This window comes from Chelonus insularis, unplaced genomic scaffold (genome assembly GCF_013357705.1).
Source record: "Chelonus insularis isolate UGA/USDA-ARS -01 unplaced genomic scaffold, ASM1335770v1 contig_24_pilon, whole genome shotgun sequence".
NCBI lineage: Eukaryota > Metazoa > Arthropoda > Insecta > Hymenoptera > Braconidae > Chelonus > Chelonus insularis.
Genome location: NW_023276446.1, coordinates 1,399,288 through 1,423,413, shown reverse-complemented (window position 1 = coordinate 1,423,413; position 24,126 = coordinate 1,399,288). Strand labels below are relative to the sequence as shown.

At 28.3% G+C, this 24,126-nt stretch overlaps 7 protein-coding genes across 12 annotated transcripts; 4 read left to right on the top strand and 3 right to left on the bottom strand.

Annotated features, from left to right (window-relative positions):
- Nucleotides 1-93: 93 nt before the first annotated feature.
- On the top strand, nt 94-9,213 carry LOC118064712 (BAG domain-containing protein Samui). Of its 3 annotated transcripts, none has more exons than XM_035079515.1 (3): nt 94-500; nt 7,433-7,895; nt 7,980-9,213. In XM_035079515.1, exons 1-3 carry the CDS (start codon nt 219-221, stop codon nt 9,191-9,193), a joined length of 1,959 nt encoding a protein of 652 aa, XP_034935406.1. In that variant the 5' UTR covers nt 94-218; the 3' UTR covers nt 9,194-9,213. The 3 variants fall into 3 exon arrangements, with proteins under 3 accessions (XP_034935406.1, XP_034935405.1, XP_034935407.1); XM_035079516.1 differs by lacking the exon at nt 94-500 and adding exons at nt 4,102-4,423; nt 4,512-4,665 and having other exon boundaries at nt 7,433-9,213; XM_035079514.1 differs by having other exon boundaries at nt 7,433-9,213.
- Nucleotides 9,214-10,286: 1,073 nt separating this feature from the next.
- LOC118064623 (abscission/NoCut checkpoint regulator) lies at nt 10,287-11,984 on the bottom strand. 2 transcript variants are annotated; one of them, XM_035079337.1, is made up of 5 exons: nt 11,767-11,984; nt 11,465-11,688; nt 11,155-11,377; nt 10,788-11,081; nt 10,287-10,693 (listed from the first exon to the last, which is right to left on the bottom strand). In XM_035079337.1, the coding sequence occupies exons 1-5, from the start codon at nt 11,812-11,814 to the stop codon at nt 10,532-10,534; spliced, it is 951 nt and encodes a 316-aa protein (XP_034935228.1). In that variant the 5' UTR covers nt 11,815-11,984; the 3' UTR covers nt 10,287-10,531. The 2 variants fall into 2 exon arrangements, with proteins under 2 accessions (XP_034935228.1, XP_034935229.1); XM_035079338.1 differs by having other exon boundaries at nt 10,618-10,693; nt 10,796-11,081.
- FRG1 (FSHD region gene 1) lies at nt 11,853-13,475 on the top strand. The gene is made up of 5 exons (XM_035079339.1): nt 11,853-12,170; nt 12,260-12,339; nt 12,453-12,745; nt 12,821-13,020; nt 13,112-13,475. The coding sequence occupies exons 1-5, from the start codon at nt 12,112-12,114 to the stop codon at nt 13,257-13,259; spliced, it is 780 nt and encodes a 259-aa protein (XP_034935230.1). The 5' UTR covers nt 11,853-12,111; the 3' UTR covers nt 13,260-13,475.
- A 214-nt stretch (nt 13,476-13,689) lies between these two features.
- Nucleotides 13,690-17,018, bottom strand: SCCRO4 (DCN1-like protein SCCRO4). 3 transcript variants are annotated; one of them, XM_035079333.1, is made up of 6 exons: nt 16,761-17,018; nt 16,331-16,558; nt 15,909-16,186; nt 14,878-15,244; nt 14,592-14,799; nt 13,690-14,516 (listed from the first exon to the last, which is right to left on the bottom strand). In XM_035079333.1, exons 2-6 carry the CDS (start codon nt 16,457-16,459, stop codon nt 14,434-14,436), a joined length of 1,065 nt encoding a protein of 354 aa, XP_034935224.1. In that variant the 5' UTR covers nt 16,460-16,558; nt 16,761-17,018; the 3' UTR covers nt 13,690-14,433. The 3 variants fall into 3 exon arrangements, with proteins under 3 accessions (XP_034935224.1, XP_034935225.1, XP_034935226.1); XM_035079334.1 differs by having other exon boundaries at nt 16,840-17,018; XM_035079335.1 differs by lacking the exons at nt 15,909-16,186; nt 16,331-16,558; nt 16,761-17,018 and adding an exon at nt 15,349-15,502.
- A 101-nt stretch (nt 17,019-17,119) lies between these two features.
- LOC118064625 (uncharacterized) lies at nt 17,120-17,840 on the top strand. Its single transcript, XM_035079340.1, has 2 exons — nt 17,120-17,336; nt 17,408-17,840. The coding sequence occupies exons 1-2, from the start codon at nt 17,269-17,271 to the stop codon at nt 17,745-17,747; spliced, it is 408 nt and encodes a 135-aa protein (XP_034935231.1). The 5' UTR covers nt 17,120-17,268; the 3' UTR covers nt 17,748-17,840.
- Nucleotides 17,833-20,076, bottom strand: PIG-Q (phosphatidylinositol glycan anchor biosynthesis class Q). Its single transcript, XM_035079332.1, has 5 exons — nt 18,958-20,076; nt 18,600-18,880; nt 18,334-18,526; nt 18,118-18,232; nt 17,833-18,047 (listed from the first exon to the last, which is right to left on the bottom strand). Exons 1-5 carry the CDS (start codon nt 19,768-19,770, stop codon nt 17,857-17,859), a joined length of 1,593 nt encoding a protein of 530 aa, XP_034935223.1. The 5' UTR covers nt 19,771-20,076; the 3' UTR covers nt 17,833-17,856.
- A 199-nt stretch (nt 20,077-20,275) lies between these two features.
- Nucleotides 20,276-23,771, top strand: LOC118064666 (thioredoxin domain-containing protein 11). Its single transcript, XM_035079427.1, has 8 exons — nt 20,276-20,693; nt 20,766-20,976; nt 21,064-21,294; nt 21,372-21,578; nt 21,657-21,854; nt 21,937-22,370; nt 22,443-22,755; nt 22,825-23,771. Exons 1-8 carry the CDS (start codon nt 20,473-20,475, stop codon nt 23,665-23,667), a joined length of 2,658 nt encoding a protein of 885 aa, XP_034935318.1. The 5' UTR covers nt 20,276-20,472; the 3' UTR covers nt 23,668-23,771.
- The last annotated feature ends 355 nt before the right edge of the window (nt 23,772-24,126 follow it).

The following is a 24,126-nucleotide window of genomic DNA, read 5'->3' as shown; positions in this document are numbered from 1 at the left end:
GTGTTGGATCTTATCATTCATCTAAGTTAAATTTTAAATAATTAAAGTGTTCAATTCTTCATAACTTGTACAACATTTGTACCAAATAAATTTATATTAGATGAAAAGTCTTCAAGAATTTGTATATTAAATATAAAAAATAGTATATAATATATAATAAAGTATAAAATAGTGAATGTATTTATACGAGTGAATGTGCATAACTAAGTTTATTTGAAATGTCACATTTTTTCCGTGAAAACCCAAGTTTCCGCGACAAATTTCAAGGAAACTCAGAAGACGATTTTCTTCAAAAATTTAGACAACATTTTGATGATAAAGTTTTTGATCCAATTTCAAGAAATTCACGAGACTCAAAAGGATTTAATGATAAATTAAAAGACCATTTTGACGATAACTTTCTTTCTAAATTAAAACAACACTTCGACGACGATAAAAATTTTGAATCGATTCCAAAGAACGCGCGAGATCCATTCGAACGACATTCAACTTTTTCTAAGGTAAACAGCACACATATTATATGATTTATTATTTAATTAGCTTAATAATTAACTTCTCATATACATAGATTTCTTCTAAATCTTATTGATCACTACATTGATCAATTAATATTATAATTTTTATCTATCACTAATCAATTTCGTGAATATCTATTAGAAAATCTGAAAACATCACTATGATTAAATTGTGTTATTTGCTGGAGATAATTTTAATTATTCGAATTATATTTAATTTTTTATTTTTTCAAGAAGTTCACTGATTGCTGTTCATTTTATATTGCTTATAATTATCATTATACATCCCATTAGTGCATAATTATTTTTTTATGATGATACTAGCTATTAAATATAAATTATTAAATGTTAGTCGTGCATTTATGTGGCATTTAATTAACTATAAAAGTCATTGTACTTCTTCCCTCTACAACTTTATAGTTTTCAACAGACAATAAGTAATGGAATTTTTTCCATCCCTCGGATTAAATAGTATTTCTTATTTGATACAATTCTTCATTTAAAAGTGAATTAGAAATAAACAATTTTTAATCACACTTGGAATAACTTAGATGATCACTGAAGAAAATTAGATATTACATTTAAACAAAAAATTTCTATCAGATTATTCAATTTTAATTTATCATTTTTGTTCTTGAGTTGTTGAATATTTTTTTCTTTTAAATGTCAATAGAATAAAACTAATATAAAATACAAATGTAACATTAATATGACATGACTCGACTAAAACAATGAGCTAATTTTATTGAGATTGAATAGTATTGCTCAAGCGGGGGCTGTTTCAAGAGTCCGTTGGCCAACAGAAGAACCGCAAAGAACGTTCTCGGCAGCTCGAGAGATCTCTCAAAATAACCACCATTGATCCTCTCTTCATTCCAGTATAAAAAAGTTCGATCCAAAATAATTTCAATATTTTATTCTCCCCTCTTATATTATATTGCACATACCACTATTTACCTACGACATACAGTTATCGATAACAAAAATTCACAGTAATCATCTGCTTCTTCGTATTGTAATATTATTCTAATTTAAGACTATTTAAACTACAACTCCAATCGTTTTTTTGTCATATTTTAGAACCAACGGTGACGAAAAATCTTTATTTTTATAAAAGAATGTGCTCAGAAAAAGAAAAAGTAATTTCAGGCTTAAGCTTTCTAGTTAATATTGACTTTTCCACTCTATCATTCACATCTTCTCTTCTTCTTTTCCTTATGAGTGTTGGAATTTTTATTCACATAAAGTTCAATCTCTTCTTTGTTGCTAAAGCTTAGAGCATTTTTTATAATAAATTATTTTGGTATTATATTTCAAAAAAGATTGAACAGTCATGATTTTCTACGGGTAATTGGCGCCACTAAGATCCATGTATATGTTCTGTTTCTCGTTTTGTTTCTTTACCAGTCTCTTCCTCCGACTGTGGCATGAGTTCAAGAACCTTGCGACACAAATGTTAAAAATTCTTAAATTGAAAACTCTATCAAAGAAAAGAGAAAAAAACTTGAAGAAAAAATATTTTAAATTCCTCTTTTCTAGACATGATAAATTAGTGTTATTACACATATCATTTAAAGTATTATTTTGTTAATATGCATGAAAGTGAAAATACTGTCATACTACTGGAATAACAATAATAGAATAACTTGGCAATGACTAACAATTAATCTGATGGGTGTGGCACAGTATAAATGATCACACCACTGTTAATCGATGTTAAAGATCCTAATATCTATGTTTATATATAAAATATCTAAATATCATTAAACTAATTCATAAAGTGCTAATATTTTCCTGAATTCATTACTTAACATCCATACTACTGATGACAGTAATTGCAAAAATGTTTTTAGTTAAACTATTCAATCACCTTGAAGTCAATATGTAATTATCAGTTTTTCCAACAATTAACAACTTGTTGCTAATTATATACTCTCGGCACCAAACGTCGACGACATCAAAGATTAAGATGTAATCGTCTCTTCAAAGACATTTGATTGTTTAGTTACATTTTTTATTATTACTGCATACCATTTATTCAATTGCCATAAGTATGTTGGTTATTTTTTATCACATAGTATTCTATTAATCTATTAATACTATCTGTTATTTCATTCAGTAAAATAATTCTATACATTATATTTTATCGTTAATCTTTTATCTATCAATTAAGCAATCATTACATGCTGAAGCGATGAGTTTTTACATATTGGTCCATCTCCATTCTTCGTAGTTACAATTAACACAATTCCTGCAACATAATTTTCCTGTTTTAATTGTGAAATATATAATATGATCTTAAAATTAAAGTGATTATAGTATATACCTAATTAAAATAGTACATGCAGTAAAATAAATTTTAGAAATAGAAAGTATAGAAAGAGAATAGTATAGCAAATAATACATTACATATAACGGAATGATCGCTCAGCCATCCAAGGTAAGAAACCTGTCTCTGGTGTTAGAATGACGTCATGTAATATTTAAACCGAGTGTAATATCGATGCTGACTAAATAGTATAGGTTTAGTCAACAAATACTCCTTCAGTTTGTTGGATTCCTGATAGCTCTATCGATCACTGTAGATCATTGATCGTCATCGAAGATGATTATGATCATGATTGCCATAAAATTTTTATCTCATTTGCATATGGGTATTAAACTTTGTTTACATTATATTGTTATGACTCATAAGTATTCAAGTTCAATATTATATTGATATGATCAAAATATAACAATGAAGATTTTAATGTGATAAGACGTCATTAGTGATGATCTAATCACATTCATTTTTAAATAGTCATTTATTGAAAAATATAAAGTTATGCAGCCAATTTTCTATTCGATTTTGATAAAGCAGTTATCAACATTAGTATTAGTTATTATTGAATAATTTACTAATATATAATGAAAATAAAAGGTTAAAAATTTAAAAAATGAACAACTACCTTAATGAGTAGACCTACATCTGATTAGTCTTGCTTAAATGTGCTTTTAATATTCGTCAGGTGAAAAATTTATCTACAAAAACCCAATCAGACTTTTCAATTAAGAATTGTTACAAATCTATTACATTTGGAATGGTGCCAACCTATGTGTGCTAATTTTCGTGGTACTTATTTAAAAGAGTATGTACTCATGACATGATTTTGGAATTAAAATTTTAGTCAGCTCATAAACCTTCATGACCAGCTACTAATATGTTTTTAATTAATATTCTGAAATATTTCCAATTCCGTCCATATTGGAATCTATAAAATTATATAAAGGACTCCTATTATTACTCCAAAATTAAATAATTCTAATTTTTTCATGTACTAAAATATATTGAACATATTTTATTTTTCTGATTAAAATATTTTTTTTTTATCTTTTTCTTACTACATATATATATATATATATATATATACAACTCTAGCGATCAATCTGTTTATACATAGATTACTTACAAAAACTTCAAGAAGTTTCTAGCAAATTCGCGCTTCTTCCACGCGCTCAATCATGTTTATACGCATTCACTCTGCGCATCTATATATACACCATGTTGTCCAATTACTAGCGCCATCTGTACGGATATATCAACTCAATATGAGTACTTTCAACTGTCAGTATCGAAATCGACTTGGTGTGACTTGTAATTGTCTCAACTTCACACTATTTATATAAATTTCTACCTAACAAATAGATAAATCGTGATACATAACTTATCATTAATCCATATTTAAAAAATTAAAAAAAGATTAAAGTGTTAATTGTTTCAATCGGAGTAAAACTTCAAATTTAATTGTGTGTTCACGTGTATTACGTAACAATAGATTATAAGGGAGAGAAAGTGAGAGAGAAAGAAAGAGGTGAAGTCAACGGTAAAATTCAACAGAATCATACAGAAGGCTACACAACTTTTGCCGGTAACTCTTGAAATATTGAAATATATGAGTGTGTCGCATACATCCCAGATTTAACAAAAACTGGCATTTTATACGCTTCTTTTGACAGCAAAAAGGACCGAACGAATATTAATCGCGAGAGGGGGGTGTCGTCTTGAAACTCTTCACACGTGCAACAGAAAATTCGCGTATCCAATCCATTAAATATGGACTCTCCTGTCATCGTGGATACAGCATCCAAATTCGGCCGAGATCTGGACCCTGTAAGTGTTTTTTTTTAATCCCCTTCGACATCATCTTTCTAATTATGTATACCAGAATTCAATTTATTTTCCCGTAGGTATAAAAAATTTTTGATTATCAGCTCTCTACCTTACTGATATAAAGGATTTATTGGAAAATGATACATCCAAATTTTTCCATTTAAACAAATTTTATTGATGACTGTTTTGTTTTCTTTTTACACAAACCGGACGGCCTTGTTTTGGACAACGTTTCGTACATAACTGGCCTCGACGCAGGCGTCGTCATTGATCAATGCGACCTATCAAGGTTGAGAAAACGAGATTATTCCAGAATTTTCGCGTAAAAGGTCATTCCTTGTCTGGATAATTTCCAGAATGCATCTCCCTCTACGATTAAATTCGTTTTAATACAATTATTTTGACTCAAACCGTTTGAAATCTACTAGCATATTGGTTTACAAGAAATGTAGTTTTTTTTTTCAACTTCGTAGAAGTTAACAAGCATTTCCATTATTAGAAAACATTTCATCGCTTCTTGTTACTCTTTACCGCTAATTCGAACAGCTCAAATTTATGCAAACATTAATTTTTTAAACTCTCCATATGTACGATCATAAATAATCCTTTTAACGATAATTCTTTTTGTTCAAATTTCGGCTAAATTTGATTTTAACGAAATATTTATGAATCTTGTCTTGTCTAATAATATCCCAAACGCGCAGTAATATATAGTCGTCATCGTCGAATCTAAGCACACTATACTAACCAATTCTGAAAGAATAGACCTGATATGAACAACGATTCTAAGATATTGAAAACTAGGTTAATAATCAATGGTTTAATTCACAAAACATTAAAGTAAAAAAGTTTAATTGTTCAAACGATTTATTCTTTATTTTTATTCATTACGGATCGACTCAAATTTTCTAATACTTGAAAATATTTCAGTAATTTCGTGACGTTTTTTTCTTATCGTATACTACGTTGAATGGTATTTTTAAAGAGAATTATTTAACGGGAAAATAAGGGAATATTACAACATTAAATTGCCTAACGTGTTTATAGGTGCATATTGCAAATAATCTTGATTCAAGTTTTCTGTACACCATAATAGTTCACATCTTACTCTTACATAATGCTATACTCTCAGTGAAACAAGATTTCATGAACTTAAGAATTGATATTAGTACTTTTACTTATGAGAACAACGATTATTTTACTATTACATTACATATCTTTTCAAGATAATAAGGAACTTGGAAAAAATAAAGTTTTTTTAAAATTACATATATAAAGTTAAAGAAAAATTAAAGGTGAAGCAAATATTGAATAATAAGTTACGTGAACTATTGCAATTCTTCTTATATTCATATATCCATCCCACGCATTTCTTTTGGACTTGACGTCATCATTAAACGTTATAACAAAGTTTTTATCGTACAAGCAAGAGAAATCGAAAAGATCATAAAAGGTAGAGATTGTAAGCAATCATGTTTCAACGTGAGAAGCTTGAGCTTGTTGATGTATTTAAAAAATACATACAGACAATTCCTATTCAATAAATCTTTTATATTACATAAAACATTAGACTTTATTATCAGTTAAATACTGCTACATAATATTCATAATAAATAATTTATTTTATTCAATAAAAATAAAAAATGATGATTCAGTTAAATATAACAAAACTAGTACAAATTGTATCAACATAACATCAAGAAGGCAAAGTCATAATTGCACGTGTTTTTTAATACGTAATCCAATGATTCATTCACAGTTTACCAACACAATTAAAAAGTATTTATATCAATTCAATGAATTATTAATAATGAATTAGGAATTAATTATAATCAACTATGTAATCGAACCAATTCGATTGTTATATTAGGGTTTATTTCGATTATTTAAAGATAATTAATATTTAAATTTGTTTTTAGTATGTAGTTATTGTTTTATCTCGTCTTTTATACTCTTTTTCCTCTCTGAATTTGTCACGCTGCACAAAAGGTATTATGATTAAAGTGTACTCGTCTCATTGCAGCTGTTTTTATTTTGCTTTATTATCTTTTTTTTTTTGCAAACATACATACTATTGTCATTACATTCGTGAAACATTGCCGAGTAGAAATGAAAATAAATGCTCTGTTATACAGTTATTGAATGACAAATGCACAAATATTAGTAATTAATTAAATTTTAAAGACAAACAGACTCGATATAAGGTTATTAAAAATATGTATTAAGAAAAACAGAAACCTGTGAATCATAGCTAAACCTCCGCATTAAACGCCGGAACCTGAGGTGCAAGTTTAGAGATCTTTAAATGGACACGAATGGAAATTCATTCTTTTTGTTACCAACTTGATGGAAAAAATACTTGGACGTCCTTGGTTGACTAGAGAATCAAATTATAAGAAATATGTATTATAATATAAAGTATGTTACATAGTGAAAGCCTAGATTCTAGATGCTAATCAGGCTAATATATAAAGGTGTGTGATTTCCGTGACGTTGCTTGAATTACACGTCCGAGGTCATGACGACAGTGAAGCGTGTCACCTACGCGTATATACGAATAAACACGATGAGTGGCTCTTTAGTATTTTTTTCCAGCACATGTTAAAAGTCGAGTTTCGTCTCCAGTATTTTAATTTAAGATAAAACTCGATGAGAATAATCCATTCTTAGATAAAATATTCTAAAATTAATAGTAGGATTTAAAATTCTAATAATTCAAATTAAAATAACTAATTATAATGAATTAATTATTCTATTTTACTTATAGGGTTTTCCATTTGATGACGAAGGTTTTAGCCGGAGGAGTGACATAAGGTCTCATTTAGACGACTTGGCAGCTCGACATCCAGAATTTGCTGAACATTTATTGGGTCCACCTTGGGGTGATATTCCTTTTCACGGTACATTGAGAAATCGTAGACGTGGCTCCAGTAGCAATTCCCACCAGGGTCATACAGACGACGATACGCGTAGTCAAGCAAGTGGAAGCAGTGCAGCAAGTGTAGCAAGTGGCGCCAGTGGTGTGAGTTCCCACGGAGAGCCTGATCATACTTACCAACAAGATACATCTACTAAAATTCCTCAGTACGGTTTACGCAATACTGTAGACATTGGTCAACATCATCACAATATGGAAAACGTTGAAAAAGGAGATCGAAGTCAAAGGTCAATGTCTGCTCCACCAGAAAATCGACAACAACCACAAGAACAATCACAACAACCATCTCAAGGTCAGAATCAACGATATATTAGTAGGGTAGACATCACGCCTCAATATATCGGTCAAAAAACTGATGATAAAAATTTCAATACAGCTAAACAACAACAATCATCACAACAAGCTCAACAACAAAAAAATCAAACACAAGGTAACGTCAGGCATATTCCAATATTTGTAGAAGGACGTGATGAACCTGTTATTCCTAAGAATATTGATGATCAACCAACATATACTAGACATCAATCACCTTCACGATTTTATCAGCAATCAAACTTTGATGCTCCACAAAATTTTCGAAATAATTCACATAAATCTTCACAATTTAATGACTTTTTTAATAAAAGGCATAGAGACTGGCCTTCACAATTTCAAGATCCTTTTCAGGATACTTTCGATCATCCAGAAACACGTAGAACCCATCAACAATCACGATCACCATTTAGACAACAAACAACTGAGAAACAGCGAGTGCCTCAACGTGATGAAAGTCCTATCCCAGTACCAGTACAAAAACAACAACAACATCAAGAGACAGAGTCTAAACAAAGGCCTACTCCTAAAACATCTTTAGAAAAAGTAGCTGCAGTTCAGAAAGAGGTAGATTCATTGACAGAGCAAGTTAAACAATGGAATGGGAATTCGCGGAAAGATAAACAGTATATTTATCTTGATGAAATGTTAACTCGAGAATTGATCAAGTTAGATGATATAGAGACTGAAGGTAAAGAAAATGTTAGGCAAGCGCGAAAGAATGCCATCAAAAGTATACAAGATTCTATCAGTTTATTAGAATCTAAAGCACCTCTTCCAGCACAAAACAATGAAACAATCGTTGATCAATCAATAACTGAGAATCAAACAGAAAAGCAACAAGACTCTGTTGAAAGTCAACAAATTATGAGTAGTAACGAAGAACAGGAAAATAAAGAGGTTATTCCTTTACCTATGTTATCAACAGATTCTTCATCAGAAGCTGTCGAGGGATCTGAAACACAAAAAGGTGCAACTCCTACTGAAGAAAAATTATCAGAAGATCAAAGTCTTCCTCAAAGTGATGTAGCTAGTGCTCCAATAGAAAATGTTTCAGTAAAAGATTCTAATGAAACTGAAGTTCAACCAAATTCGGAAGCTCAAAAAGTGTCAGAAAATGAACAAGTTAATCTCAAATCATCTAAAGATTCTACAGAAAGAAAGGATCATCAGAATACTCTTCAAAAAAAGTCACCAAAGAAATTAAAAAAAGCAAATCAACCAACACCAATCTCCTTAGAGCCAATTCCTTTGCCGGCATCGGAAAAGCAAAGTTAAGATGCTAAAAGCTTAATTAAGAAAAAAATTTGATAGAATTTCATCATAACAATATGCTGATATTGTTGAGGATCAACAGACAACTTATTTATTTGTATTTTAGGAGACTGATTTTCCTCTTGATTGCAGCTTGTGATTTCTCATGTTACGTTAGTACTTTAGATAATATAATATTTATTATTTGTAATCAGGATAAAAAGTTTACAAAATTTACTTTCATTAATAATAAATTGCAGTCAAGTTTAATTTACTAAGAACTGCACATTATAAAAAATATATTCAAATATTTAATTAAAAAACATTTTTATTGTATTTATGATTCACCTATGATACAAAATAATAAAAACATAAGAAAATGCAAAGCTATAATAAAAATTTAAAATTTTATCAAAGTACACATATTATTTCAATTATTATTCAATATCTCTTAATTTATTATTATTTTTTAATATATTTGAGTGTAAAGCGTTCATAATTAATAAAATATTCTACACTTTTTACTTATTGTTATAGTGAGTATTTAATTATTAATAAATTAATAGCAGAATAGAAAATACAATTTATTTGATTGAATATTTTGTATAAAACTGTTATTTATATTAAATTCTACCATTATATGATAAATTTAGATTTAAAAAAAATTTTTAATTTAATTTACGTTGAGTGGTAGTCTCAATGACATATTGTTTTTTTGTAAATAAATCGTAAAATATGAAACCTGCCAGATTGTTACATATTACTATCTGTTTACATTAATTTATTAGATCTTTAAGTAGAAAATATTTTTATTGTTCCTACTTCATTCATCTGCTATCATTTCCTCTACTCGTGGCCGTATACTAAGATAGGTAGAACATTTTCTAATAAGTACAGAGTGAAATAGGAACAGTAGTCTTATTCACTGAAAGATGAAAGAAATATTCAGAAATAAGCAAGCTATAGAAAGTTGTCATCATTCATGTAATGGATGCTTTAACATGAAATTATTTCATTTTTATAAGAATGATAAAAAATTTCTGCATTAATAATAATTCATGTTCATTAATAATTTAACTTACAAAAAGGAAGAAGGTAAATAATTTAACAAGTTGAATAAAAAATGAAAATTGGCAGCAGACAATGTGTAAGTATTTATAAATAGGTCTATCACTACAATTGCAGAGAAAACGTTTTGCGCTGTAATATTGTACAGAATATCAAGGTCATAAATGTATCATAAACAAAATTATTTGGCAAATCATTTTTTGCCACAAAAATTCAACTATTGTATCTAGATTACAAAATAAGATAAAAAATAATTAGAATAAAATAAGATATTTATTGTTAACATTACAATATTTAAGCAATAATTTTCTTATGCGTTTGGAGCTCAAATTCATCATGATTTTCATCAAAGCATTTTGAACAATAAAAATCGTTGTAACATCCACTACATTTAACTAGATCCTTTGTTTCTTCACACATTACACAGCTATTTTCCTCATCAGATTCTCGATCAACCTATTGAAAAAAAAATAAAATCATTAATATATCTTTAAGAAAGAACTTATAAAAGAAATTTCAATACAATTCTGTATGAAATATTTATAAATACATTTGTGCCTTCAATTTCCATATTTTCTATTTCATCTTCTGTGTTGAATTTTTTCTCTAAAGCAGCCTCTGCTAAAGCTTTTTCAATTAATTTTTTTGTCACATTTTTTTCGTCATACTCAGACGAATTGAGGTTTGACGATGACTTGGACGGATCTATTTCTTTCAAAGCATTTAATCGTTGTTCAATACTTTCTGTTGAATCTTTTGTTGGTGATAGTTGAAGTGTTTCTAAATATTCTTGTATTAAATCTTCTGTTTTTTCTTGATCTGATCTTGTATCTATTTTATAAATCTTTAAAAAAAATCCACTGTTATAAATAATAATTAAAAATAAATTAAATAAATGTATTTTAAAATATTCTTACATTTGTATGAGCTTGATCAGGATCTTGATCTTTGAGTAAGGCTAATCGTCTACGAATTTCATCAGTAGTTGGAGGTGGGTATTGTTTATCTTCTTCTTTTAATTTTCTTAATCTGTCAACAAGTGCTTGATCCACAGGATCTAAGCCGGACTTAAATTTATCCCATCGTCCTTGCTTATACATGACAATTGGTGGTCTCACTGGATTATCCAATGACTCTAATCTGTAGTTGAAAAAAATATTGTGCTCATAATAATACTAATTATGATCTAATTTTGATAATTTTTCGGTGTAGTAATAAGTCACGTACTTTTTTTCGACATCTATTGGAGCAAGAATTTCATGATGTTTTTCAATACTTGAAGTACTAGGTAATAATTGATCGTTTGTTGATTTATAATTATTATCCATTTTATTTGCTGCTAATCTATTATAACAAGGCCCACAAATTTTTTGCATAGGTTCACTAGATAATTGCCATTTGTACTTTAGACATTTATTGCAGTAAGAAAATCCACAACTAGGACATCCATGCTGAAAAAAATATTGAATGGTTTATTTGAAAATGATTTGTCATAAGATAACGTGAAAATAAAATTTTAGGATAAATACTTCTCTTGTAAAAAATGAAAATTTAGATTGACATGTAGAGCAAGCCATATTTTCATATAAATAAATATATTAAATTTGTAATTTGATTATAACTTTAGCTATTAAATTCCTATTAATAAATAAATTTCAAACTTGAATCACAGAAAATTTCCATTAGTGTTTTTGCGTGACGTAAAGTACACAATAAATTGCGTTGATTTTGTTGAGGTTATGTAGATGGTGGAAGATTGAGGTTGTGTTTGAATTTTATACCTCTTTGGCCAGTGTATATATGTATAGATTTATAGACGTAAATATTTAAATGTTCATTGTTATTTACCCATTTTTTAAAAGAATTTTATAAAAATGTCAGAATATGAAAAAGTGCGAACTGGAAAGCTTAAACTTAAAGGTGAAAAAAAGAAGTGAGTTTTTAAAATTGTTTTTAGTTGACTAACTCATGTTTGTTTATTCTCTGTATAATACTTATTGTTATTATTGTTGATTAAATTAGATCCAAAAAACGGAAACATAAACAACAATCTCAAGATGATAAAAATTTGGAAATCAAAGATGATGATTCAGCTCAACATGGTATGCTACTGGTATCTGTTAAATTAAAAAATATAATAGTTTTTATTTTGTTTAAGTACCTACATTTGCCATAACCTTTCAGTTGTTTAAATAACATGGTACCATTTATTCAGGTGGATGGTGGAAAATTAATAATTTTGGTGATATAACTGGAACAGTAGCTATTCAATTTGGTAATCAAACTTACATTAAGGCATTAGACAATGGTTTATTTACTCTTGGAGCACCACACGACGAAGGAGATGGCCCATCACCTGAAGAAATTCTCACTGCATTCCGAATTAACGATACGAAAATTGCACTAAAATCTGGCTACGGAAAATATATTGGAGTTGATAAAAGAGGTATGGTTATTGGTAGAAATGATGCTGTTGGAGCTATGGAACAATGGGAACCAATTTTTCAAGTAAGATTTACTTTTTTAAATTTTATTTCCAAATGAAAACATCTCTTGTATTTGATGTATTTAAATCTATTTTAGGATGGAAAGCTTGCTATTCTAGGGAATAATAACTGTTTTATGTCAATAACTGAAGAAGACGATGTAGTATGTACAAGTAAGACTGCTGGGTCTACAGAGTTTCTGTGTATTAGAAGCATAATTCAACGAATCGATGATCCGAACAAAGGAATACCAATAGAAGAGCAAGGATCAGTTGCAGAAGTTGAAGTTAATTATGTGTAAGAATATTTAATTAATTTTAATCATAGTTTAATACTCATTTGAGTGATAAAAAAATTTGTGATGTATAAAATATATAAATTTTTTCAGACGAAAATTTCAAAAATTTCAAGATAAAAAATTACGAATAAATAATGAAGACCGAGGAAAATTAGAAACAGCAAAGGCAGAAGGAAATCTACATGAAACTTTACTTGACAGAAGAAGTAAAATGAAAGCTGATCGATATTGTAAATAATATAAAAAAATAACTACCAATTGTTCATAAATTCACCATAATATGATATAATACACAGTAAAATTGGCACTTAACATTTTATTTTACTCAACTTGGAAATGTCAATTTATGTTGATGAACAATGATATAAAAAAATGTCCATTAGGTATCAATGTGTATGATAAAGTACAGATGTTTCTCATAAGTGAAATAAAACTTTTTTGCAAAAATCAAAAACTACAATTGTAAAATTAATTGAGCAACTTACGATATTTATAAAATCAGTTCTTGACTATAGAATTATTGAATACTAAAATTAGCAATTGATTGCTTATTCTATTTTCAAAAAGGTAATTTAATATTACATTTGATTACTTGTAATTTGTTTGCTTTTTTTTTTACAATTTACGGGATAATTAAAACTAGAATAGTAAAAAATATCCACGATCAATTAGAGCGAGAGTAAATTAATTTATTTAACTATTTAGAATCCACATCAATTGGGTCTTTTGTTTTGAGCATAGGCGAAGGTAAGCCCTAAAACCTGCGCACGTTGCACAAAATTTACTGATTGCTTTATGATAATAACGTAATCAATTCCGTATACTAATACTAATGTCAAGTCGTTATCAGTTAATACGCCGTTATTTACATGATTGTGCTCAAAATAGAGCAATAAATCCAGTAATTCACATATCCATCCAACTAAATATTATTTAAATATAACAGATTTGTTGGACGGTTTACATTTTTACATTTCTATCATGATAATGGTTATAAATAAATAACTAAAAATATTGATAACATCTTATAAGGCTGTTAATGCTTGAAAAATGGAATTTATAAGCACAACCATATATAGAATACACGGCGATACTAATCTCATTAAACTATGGGCTAGTACACTATTTAAACGAAATATTGGTATAATTATTCGTTCATTTGACCAAAAATATTTTTCATCATTTGATTTAAAGAAATTTTTTATGCAAATAATATTCTACTACAAATTTTAGATATAACTGAACATTCGATGCAACTAATTAATTATTACCATGATCGCATAGATGATTTAAAAAAGAACCGTAGTTTTTGGATAGAAGAGAAGGCATAAAATTATTGATTATAAGAGAGAAATAGATGTTGAATTAGGCGGGTATTTTTCGTAAAATAAAATTAATTTTAATGTGATTTTTCAGCTGCCTCGTACTCCTATTGATGTTACTTCACCTCGTTGGGCTTTTAACCATTCAACAAATTCATCAAGCATTACTGGCCCTGTAAAATAAATTATATTATTTTTAAAATTGTTTAATAATTAAACCATTGTATGGTTAAAATGTTTATACTAACACGCTCCATCTAAATCATAATTTGTTAAATCATGATTAATCGTTCGGGAAAATTCCAAGATGTTACACCACTGATCTTTATTGATAACTTTGTACTTGGATTGATCTAAAAATTGTGCAAATTGTGAAAATAAAGGCCAGTGTTTTCCTAATAATAACTGAAGCATTACTCGGGCAGTCTCCATATCCATACTACGTTGATCTTTATCCTAAACATAAATAATTATTTTTAAATCCAAAAATTTATTAAACAATCTCAAAAAATAATAATTAAATTATATTTTTACTCTAGCAAAATCGTAGGCATATCTGTAAATTCCTTTGAATGTGTGAGGATCATTGAGTAAATTTCTTAGATATTCAAGCTTCTGTTGTAATTTATTTATGGAATCACATTGAAGTTCCGACAGACCTTTTAACCATTCGCTAAGTGTAAAAAAACCCATTTGACGAGCGTTCATTTTGTATGCAAGTACAAGCATCACAACGTTTTCTGGTTCAACAGCGATATCTTCACAGAATTTTTCCATTCCCTCAGGGCCAAGAGTATCAGGATCATCTGGGACTGTATATTCTCGAAACCAGGCAATACATCTTTTTTGAGAGAATGACGATGCACTTGGAACATCTTCTGTCTTTGCACATCGCCTAGCACTGAAAGAAATAAGAAAAAAACATTTTCACCATCCATTTAATATAAATAACTTTCCATTTATTATTTTATTATCCAACATATTCGTTAATGAATTGTTACACACCCGTTGTCATCCATACACTGTCAAATACTATATAAAACTTTAATAAATACAAGAGTTTTCAAATTGATGTGACGAAAAAAAATATTTCATATGTCATATTATGATGATTATGTAATAAAAAAGAAAAATTAGTATTTTTTTTTTGTTAAATATTGTATAAATATTTAAAGAAAGCTTGAAAATTGAACTAACTACAGTGTCAAGGAAGGGCAAACTAAAATTGTGGACAGTCTATTTTAAACTAACTTCTATATCTACTTAGAATCAGTGGGTGCATCCAAAGAATAACCAACTTAAAATGTCTACCAACATTTTATCAAGTTGTTAACTACATAAAAATAAACTTATAAACATTAATGAAGATAGTGAAGAATTTTTTGAATTCTCTTGTCATAAATTCTCTAACTTATTACACTATCATAATGATTCTTTACAATTTTTTCTAATTCAATGGTCTCGTCTTGAATTATTCCATTGAATAATATTTAATGAATTTGTTTATTTACATCTAATAAATTCATTTCAAGAATGAAAATAATACTTAGTTAAAAGAAAATTACTTGGCTGTGTGTCTAAGCCTTTTGGAAGGATGTCTAGGCAATCCATCTTCATGGGCACTTGGTGACATGTCAGTAGATGCGTGATGATGATGGTGATTCGTACTGGAGGGCGCTCGGCGCTTACTGCGAGGCATCCCTCCACTACCCAAACCCGATTTCTTGTGTTTGCTGGAGCTTCCTGAGCTTATCTGATTCTCAAGGAATTGGCGTTTAACGTCTGAATGTTCGTAATCTTGACCTTGAATCAGTTCCGCTTTTCTGTCTTTCTTCCACCCGCTCTGAAAAATGTTCAAATATTAGAATAAATATTTAATATGAAAATAAACTAACCTTGACATCATTTGCAATTTCAAAAAATACAATCAATAAACAATTAATAAGTTCATTAGCAAAATATGATATTCATGAAACATCTCATTTACCTTGTAGTATTGGCCACTATTGGAAAAATTGAATAAACTCAATTGATCAGTAATATATTGAGTTTCACAATGAATATCCCTTTTTTTTGCCGTTGTTTCCACGTTGGATGAAGTCGAGGTTAAGTTCATCAATACATTAGAAGCTTATGAATTTTTAAACAGTTTCGGTTGCTTAATAACTAATATACAGATTGTTTGCCACGTTTTTTGATGAATCTTCAATAGATACTGCGTGAAATGATTATAAAAATAATTTATTTATACAAGACAGATGATGAAAAATGATATATCAATGTCTAATAATGTGACGGTTGGCATAAAGTCTAGAGGGGAAAAGAGAGTAAAGGGAGACGGTAATAAGGTTGAATAACTTTAAGCAGGAAATTGTACGTTAAAAAAAAATGATTAACAGACAATTTGTCATCCCTACCAAGACAAAAAGAGAACACAGTTCGATGCAAAGAGTATCCTAAAATTTTGAACAATTGCGTTTAAACATCGCAACCAACCTTGTCTACTTTGCCAAAAAAACTTCTAGCATCCTTACTCACTGTATCATAAAATGATTGAATTCATTATAAACAACGTATCTATACTACCTAAATTCTTATAATTATTTAATTCCATATAAAATTATCCACTAAACGACAATTTATCCAATAGTCTTTACTCTAAAACAGAGAAAAGACTGAGAAAATTTTGATACCAAAATATTTATTAATCATTCCTTTTTACGCCACCTGTTCTATCTTTTCATTGAGTATCCATTAATTCGCGAATCTTATTAATAAACTTTAAAGGTTATACCTTTGCACTGAAGATGTCATTCCACGGTTTCGCCAAGCCGTACACAAATAAATCATAAGTATTAATATTATAACCGGCAATAAAATATTGAACATTAAGTAAAAATATATTTAAATCATTTCATATAAAAGATGGCTTTAAATTATATTAATCAAATTAGGTCTATAATATTTCAATCTATCAACAGAAATTCATTGAGGTAAGTTTTATTGCATTATTGCTTACTAAATTTCATCATTTAAATTTTCAAATTAATATATCTGTTTTTAGGAATACTAGTCGAATTAATAGATGTACATTCAAAACCAAAAGTCAAACAGATGTTGATGATGAAGAAAATGAAGATCAACCTATAAAATATTCAACATCTCCAGCTGCTCAATGGGCAGCACGTTACAGTCAGGCTGGTGCGAATACTGATGATGAACCTTGGTATCAACCGCACATAGTTATTTGGAGTACAGTTAGTGTCCTTGTTTATTTTGGTCTCTTCAGAGAACCGAATGATTTAGATGAAGCATTTGATAGGGAATTAGGAGATTATTTTCCTCAATTAACTGAAGAAGAATTAGAAAAAAAATTTGGTAAACACTTTGTGGGGAAAGAATAATCCAACAAGTAACGAGCAATAGAATTTAATTAAAATAGTTTGATAATGTTTTTCGGTCTGATTTTTCAATAAAAAAATTTATTAATAATTTAATATACTTGAATCTTTATTATAAGGGGTATAATAGTTTACCCCAGAGTATATTTTTTACAATCATTGACCATTCAATAGAAGGAATGTGGTTTATTGTATCTGGAATACAGTGAATCCAGGTATCTTTCCATGAAGAAGTTACTGTAGTCATCAACAGAGTTATAGATCCATTTTCATGTCTAGATTTGGTGACTAGTTTTACTGAACCTATTAACGTGAATACAAGAGTTGAATAAAAACAAAAAAGCTGTTATCTATTCACTTCTATAATACTTACTATGAATATTTTCCAAATTAAACAGCCAACAATAAAATGCATAAACTGGCAAAACTTGAAAATAAAATCTTAATCTGGTTAAAACTCCGCCAAAGCCGATAATTATTAAACGTAACTGAAATATTTAAATGTGTTATAAATATTTCATTTATAAAATTAAATATTTAGCTTATTAATTACAATATTAACTAATTAATTAATTATATTATTATTTACCGTTGTAAATACAATGTAATAAACCCATGTAGTTGGCATTAGAAATAATAATATTGTGAAAAGCAGAGTACCAACAAAAAGTTGGTCTGCTTGATATGAGCAGGAGTCAACTCGTTCACGTAAAGGATTTTTCTTTTTACCAAGGAATAATCTAAACAAAGCTGTTAATCCTCGAATTTGTATATAATAAAGTCTGTAAAAGTATGGTAATAATAAATTAACAGTAATATAACAATTATAATAAATATTTTTTTTAGTTACTTTACCTTGCTGCGTAAACGTAAATGCAGTACGCATGAAAACTAACGAGTGCTAAAATATCAGCAGCAATAGCTATTTGAAAAGTAATTCCTAATCTTCCGAATAATAAAAGAACTTCAAAAAAGAAATCCATCACTGGTTTTATTGATACTAAAAAAAGCCACCAAAAATGGATGTGATAAAGAAAAAATTTTCCCAGTATTTTACTGAATGAATAATTAAGTTTCAAGCCTGCTGGAGATCCCATCAACCAGTAGACTAAATTTTTCAATGAATCCACAACTATCTGTAAAAAAAAACAGAAACATAAATATTTTATATAACAATTTTGACAATTATTTTATTATTTATAATTAATTTTACCTCAGCATTATCTAATAGAATTTGAGATAGTAGAGTGTTTCCAATAACGTATAAAAAAAATTTGATAAACAATATACCTAACAATATATCGAAAATTGTTGCAAAGATATGATTGATTGTTTTCAGAGAAAATTTCTTATCTTGGATTAATGTTAATAGTATCCAATTACTATTTTCCAACCATTTATTAAGATGTAAACCAAGTGTAGAATACTTAAAAATTGGCAATAATTTGTTAGTAATTTTATATGAATATAATACTGGATACATGAATAGCCATAAAGTATGCATGAATATTATTTCCTTTAAAAATGAAAAATAATTATTTCTTTTCATTTTATCATCAATAGCTTTTCTCTCCAAAATATCCTTCAATTGTAAAAAATGATTCCCAGTAGCATTATGATGTCTAAACAATTCTGTTTTCAACAATGCTGTTGTATCGTAAATTATAATAACAGTATAATAATCACAACTGTCAACAATTTTATTGTCAATAAAAATCTTTTGTAAATAATAATCATGAACTTCTTTACTACTTTTTAAACATTGTAGCGGTCTCAAACTAATAACAATCCAATCGTTTCCTCTTTTCTTTAAATCTTGAATATCAGTACATCCTGAATAATAACCAATAGATTCAATAATACCTGTAGAAGGTCCTTTATTATTACTCACTTCATCTAAACACTGCATATTTGTTATGAAGAATTTTTTACTATTACTTTCGTAATCATTATATACTTTTCCATGAATATAACCATGTTTTTCAGATGGAAAATTGTTTGGTATAAAAATCAGTAGTGATTTCATTTTCTATTATTGTATTATCACAGTTATGTTTAAAGATACTTTAAAAAACAGAAAAAAATTGTTGATGTTTTCATTTCCAATTTACAGTAGATGAATCCATAATGTAAACATAAATACATTTGATATAATCATTACGAGCTATTATTTATAACTATTAACCTATTTGTAAACCTATTTCCATTATATCAATATTTATTAGTTTTTAAATATTGTAATTTTATTTATTTGTATAATTAATTGGATAAAATTTGGAGTATGACGAAAACGGTATTATCCATGTATTACTTGAGTGAATACCTAGCGTCATTAATACCATCCAGATTTTGAAGGTTATACATGCGATTTCCGTATACTTTCCTATACCAAATTAGACACCCTTTATGTCACGTAGTGTATACAAAAATTGAGACGGCATTAATGGCGCTGGTGTATATACAGTTAATCGATGTTTACACACGTGATCAGCTGATTGTGATAATGTGTATAGTAAAGTTTCGGAGCCACAACTCGTGTAACGTGCATAGTGACACGTATGTGAATTATTCCGGTATATTATTAAATATAAATAATCGCATTAAAACTGCCAGTCATAATGTTTCCTATTATAGTAATACTTTATTTAAATGAACAAAAATTGAATTTAAGGTATTCGTTGAAATAAAATTATTTATTTTTGTTATTTTATCGTTGTTCCAACGGATAATGTTCAACGATAAAGACAACGAGTCGGCGAAAAATGTTGATGATTCGAATACGATTATTACAACAAGCTCAGGAAGTTACAACGTGGCGAACAAATCGTCGCCAATTTCTTCATCGATAGAAGAAAAATTCATTAGCAAGATGTTTTCTTGTTCAAGAGAAACTTTATGTATTTTTTTGGCTGTTATATTAAGCATTACGATTGCCGCCTTACATAGCGCGTAAGTTTTAAGGTTACTTAACATACTTTCTGTTAATAATGTTATACATAAACTTTTTATTTTTGACTTCAGACCTCCAAAGATTTCTAAACCCCCACCAGCTAAACCATTTTTCAATAAAAGCTCAATAATAATAGATTTTTATAAGGGACAGCTTGGTGCTATGATTGATAAAGCATCCGATTCTGATGTCAGTTTGATTATGTACTATGCTCCATGGGACTCCGAATCTCAAATACTTAGAAAAGAATTTGAACAAGTTGCTCATTACTATAATTCTCAGGTTAGTAGCTATTTTATAATAAATTTACAAAAACAAAATATTACGTTAATTAAAAAATACCATCTTTAATGTCTATTTGTCTTTTAGGTGTTTTTTGCAGCTATTAATTGTTGGCATCCAGGTTCAGAATGTAGGAAACTTTATAACAAAATTCAAAGTTATCCTGTAATAATTCTCTACCCCAAAAAAGAGCCTGGAATTCAATACAATGGAATTCATGAGGCACCATACATAATGCGTTTTCTTGAAGGATTTTTAAATCCAATTAAAAAAATATCAAGTAAACAAGATTTAATAGAGCTTTTAATTGAAAACGATGTAAGTGAAATAAGATATTGAACAAATATTTTTTGATTAAAAAAGTGAATCAATTTATTTTTATTATTATTTGACAGTCAGTTGTGGTGGGATTCTTCAATTTTAAAGGAATAAACGTGAGTCCTGGATATAGAGAATTTTATAAAGCTGCTGTACAATCTTTACAAAAAGATCCTAATAGAGATGTGATATTTGCTGCTGTTACAAATGTTAAAATTGCTTCAGAACACTTTGGTATTAATCATACGCCTGCAATTAGTTTATATTTGTGGAATGAATCAATAGTAAATATTTATCATAATTATTTCTTAATAACTAAGTTATTCAATTCATTTGTTTGATAATTTTTGTTAAAATCTAAGATTTATCCTCAAGATAAATCATGGTCTGCTGATAGTATTATTCGTTGGATGGAAGAATCAACTCATAAAGTGTCTTTGTGGTTGCAACCTCCTGGAGTTAAATCATCGACAATTGCTCCTTATTTGATGAGTGGACCTGTTTTACTTCTTTTCACTCCACGAAATCCGTTTCATAGTACCAACTATTATCACGAACTGGTAATTATTTATTATTATTTTAGCTTTTTGACATCTTTCAGTATGACTGAATTGATAATTAAATAGTTTACTCTTTTTATAGGTAAGAGAGGTAGCATTACAATATTACAGTTGTGAAAATATCCCATCAACTGATAAACTGATAGAATATCTTCGTGACAAACGTCGAAAAGATGTAGATCAATACCATCAGAAAATGAAATTTTGTTCGAATATTTTATCAGAATCAAAAACACTTCCTACTGTATTTCCTGTAAGTCTTTCAGTACAACAATGGATTAATAAGAGTTGCTGTGCTAAAATTTTTATGAATAAATGTCTTCTTTGTAAAAATGAAGGCTTCTTTGGAGATAAAGTTTGTAGTATTAATAATTTACGTCCATTACCAGAAATTTGTAAAATAAAGGATGTTTTCAAGATGGTAAATAATGATAAAGATTATCTAGAAAACGAAAATTATTGCTGTGATAATTTTCTTGAAGCAGAATCACATAAAGAATCATGGAGTAAACCGATGTGAGTTAAAGTTTAATAATCAATAACTAGTGTTTAAATGTCAGAGTTAATTAATTTTTAAATAATTTTTAGAAATAAATATTCGACTTCTATGATTTCACAAGAAAATGACTTTCGTTCATCAATTAAAATACGTCAACAATTTATTGAAAATGATTGTTTGAAATTTTTAGCAGGCAATAAATATCATAATCCAATTTTTATCAATGAACCAATTGATAATCGTACTATGAATATCAAATTGAGCTCATCAGCTTGTGATGTGAATAGAACTTTAGCATTTATTACGATAGATAGTTTACACTACTTTCATTTTTCTGAGGGTCTTGGAATTGATGTTTTAAAAATGAAAGATAAAACTGCAGTAGTTATTCTAGATTCTGAGGTAAGAGATTGTTTATTCCTCTATCGAGTATATGTTATTGAAAACTAATTTTTAACTTTTTTGTTATAGCAAGAAAGTCAGTATTTGATGGAAGACTCCTTTACTTTAGATAATTTAATAAATTTTATAAATAAATTCACGAATGGATCTTTAAAACGAACATTACGAACAGATAGTTCAAGAAGATATGCACGTGATTCATATTCTAGAGTCAAGTGTCCAGAAAAAAATCCATCAGAAATTTGTGTTCCAGAATTAAATACTCAAAATTTTTTACCAACAATTTTAGATTCGACTAAAGATGTTGTTGTTATGTATCACTCACCTTATTGTGCATTTTGTAGTGCTATTTCTTATGTTTATTTGACTGTTGCACATTTACTATCTCAAGTAAATCAATTGTATTTTGTAAGAATTGATGGAGATAACAATGACTTTCTTTGGGAATATACGATGGATCGATATCCATCAATTTTATTCTTTCCGGCTAAAAAGAAAGATGATAGTACAATATATCCATCAATGTTACCAATCACCATTCCCAATTTATTGAATTTCGTGATCGCTAATTTAGAAATGGATAAACAAATCGAGGCTCTAATAAATGTATGTCATATTGGTGCTGGAGAATATCCAGGCACATGTATTTCGAGAGTTCGTGCATTATGTTTGGACACAATTCAGACTTACCTGAAGAAATATCGGAGAATAATGAGACAAAAAAATTTATTACCCAAACCAGATGTAAAAAATAAACAACGTGAAATTCTACTGAAATTGGAACATGTGTGGAACATTCACCTGCTTCTTGGATCAGTTGAAGACTTAAAAAATGACAAAAAATATATGACTATTTTTGATAAGTATAAAAATTATTACAAAAATTTAAAATTAATTGAGAAAAATTTTTAAATAATCATGAAAATATATACGAGAGAAAAAATTAAACATGATCAAGAATTTATTTGTAATATCATTAGTAATTATCAATTTTCCTAATAATTAGCATTAAGTATTTTACGAGTGTATAAAATGTATAGTACAAGTTTTTTGTATCATTCACTTTTATGTGTTAAGATTTAATATTGAATTTGTGTATTATATGTAATTCTTTGTGAATATTTGTAAATATTGTTGAAAGTACAAAGAAAAAGAAAAAAAAAACAAACATATTTAATTTTTAACATATAATAAAATGATAATAATTAAGAGATACTTTTAATTGAATGAGGTAAAAAATACATGATTAAATCAGGCCGAGATAAAAGAACGTGGGCCGAAAGTAGTCGATGGGTCGCGTAATCAAGCATTAGTCATTTCCCCCATTCACCCGATTTATTTATTTATGGGCTGGATTACTTGACGTAATCA

What these genes read in the sequence shown, in the direction of transcription:
- LOC118064712 (XM_035079514.1), top strand. Translation starts at nt 219, where the DNA reads ATGTCACATTTTTTCCGTGAAAACCCAAGTTTCCGCGACAAATTTCAA. An exon ending in GACATTCAACTTTTTCTAAG is followed by an intron (nt 501 to 7,432) that starts GTAAACAGCACA and finishes TTTTACTTATAG; the next exon opens with GGTTTTCCATTTGATGACGA.
- LOC118064623 (XM_035079337.1), bottom strand. Translation starts at nt 11,814, where the DNA reads ATGGCTTGCTCTACATGTCAATCTAAATTTTCATTTTTTACAAGAGAA. An exon ending in TTTCATTTTTTACAAGAGAA is followed by an intron (nt 11,689 to 11,766) that starts GTATTTATCCTA and finishes TATTTTTTTCAG; the next exon opens with CATGGATGTCCTAGTTGTGG. An exon ending in CTGATCAAGCTCATACAAAT is followed by an intron (nt 11,082 to 11,154) that starts GTAAGAATATTT and finishes TTTTTTTTAAAG; the next exon opens with ATTTATAAAATAGATACAAG.
- FRG1 (XM_035079339.1), top strand. Translation starts at nt 12,112, where the DNA reads ATGTCAGAATATGAAAAAGTGCGAACTGGAAAGCTTAAACTTAAAGGT. An exon ending in AATGGGAACCAATTTTTCAA is followed by an intron (nt 12,746 to 12,820) that starts GTAAGATTTACT and finishes AATCTATTTTAG; the next exon opens with GATGGAAAGCTTGCTATTCT. An exon ending in GAAGTTGAAGTTAATTATGT is followed by an intron (nt 13,021 to 13,111) that starts GTAAGAATATTT and finishes AAATTTTTTCAG; the next exon opens with ACGAAAATTTCAAAAATTTC.
- SCCRO4 (XM_035079333.1), bottom strand. Translation starts at nt 16,459, where the DNA reads ATGAACTTAACCTCGACTTCATCCAACGTGGAAACAACGGCAAAAAAA. An exon ending in ATGCCTACGATTTTGCTAGA is followed by an intron (nt 14,800 to 14,877) that starts GTAAAAATATAA and finishes ATTTATGTTTAG; the next exon opens with GATAAAGATCAACGTAGTAT. An exon ending in TTATGATTTAGATGGAGCGT is followed by an intron (nt 14,517 to 14,591) that starts GTTAGTATAAAC and finishes TTTATTTTACAG; the next exon opens with GGCCAGTAATGCTTGATGAA.
- LOC118064625 (XM_035079340.1), top strand. Translation starts at nt 17,269, where the DNA reads ATGGCTTTAAATTATATTAATCAAATTAGGTCTATAATATTTCAATCT. An exon ending in ATCAACAGAAATTCATTGAG is followed by an intron (nt 17,337 to 17,407) that starts GTAAGTTTTATT and finishes ATCTGTTTTTAG; the next exon opens with GAATACTAGTCGAATTAATA.
- PIG-Q (XM_035079332.1), bottom strand. Translation starts at nt 19,770, where the DNA reads ATGAAATCACTACTGATTTTTATACCAAACAATTTTCCATCTGAAAAA. An exon ending in TTCTATTAGATAATGCTGAG is followed by an intron (nt 18,881 to 18,957) that starts GTAAAATTAATT and finishes TTTTTTTTACAG; the next exon opens with ATAGTTGTGGATTCATTGAA. An exon ending in ATTACATTGTATTTACAACG is followed by an intron (nt 18,233 to 18,333) that starts GTAAATAATAAT and finishes TAAATATTTCAG; the next exon opens with TTACGTTTAATAATTATCGG.
- LOC118064666 (XM_035079427.1), top strand. Translation starts at nt 20,473, where the DNA reads ATGTTCAACGATAAAGACAACGAGTCGGCGAAAAATGTTGATGATTCG. An exon ending in ATTGCCGCCTTACATAGCGC is followed by an intron (nt 20,694 to 20,765) that starts GTAAGTTTTAAG and finishes TTTTGACTTCAG; the next exon opens with ACCTCCAAAGATTTCTAAAC. An exon ending in ATTTGTGGAATGAATCAATA is followed by an intron (nt 21,579 to 21,656) that starts GTAAATATTTAT and finishes TTAAAATCTAAG; the next exon opens with ATTTATCCTCAAGATAAATC.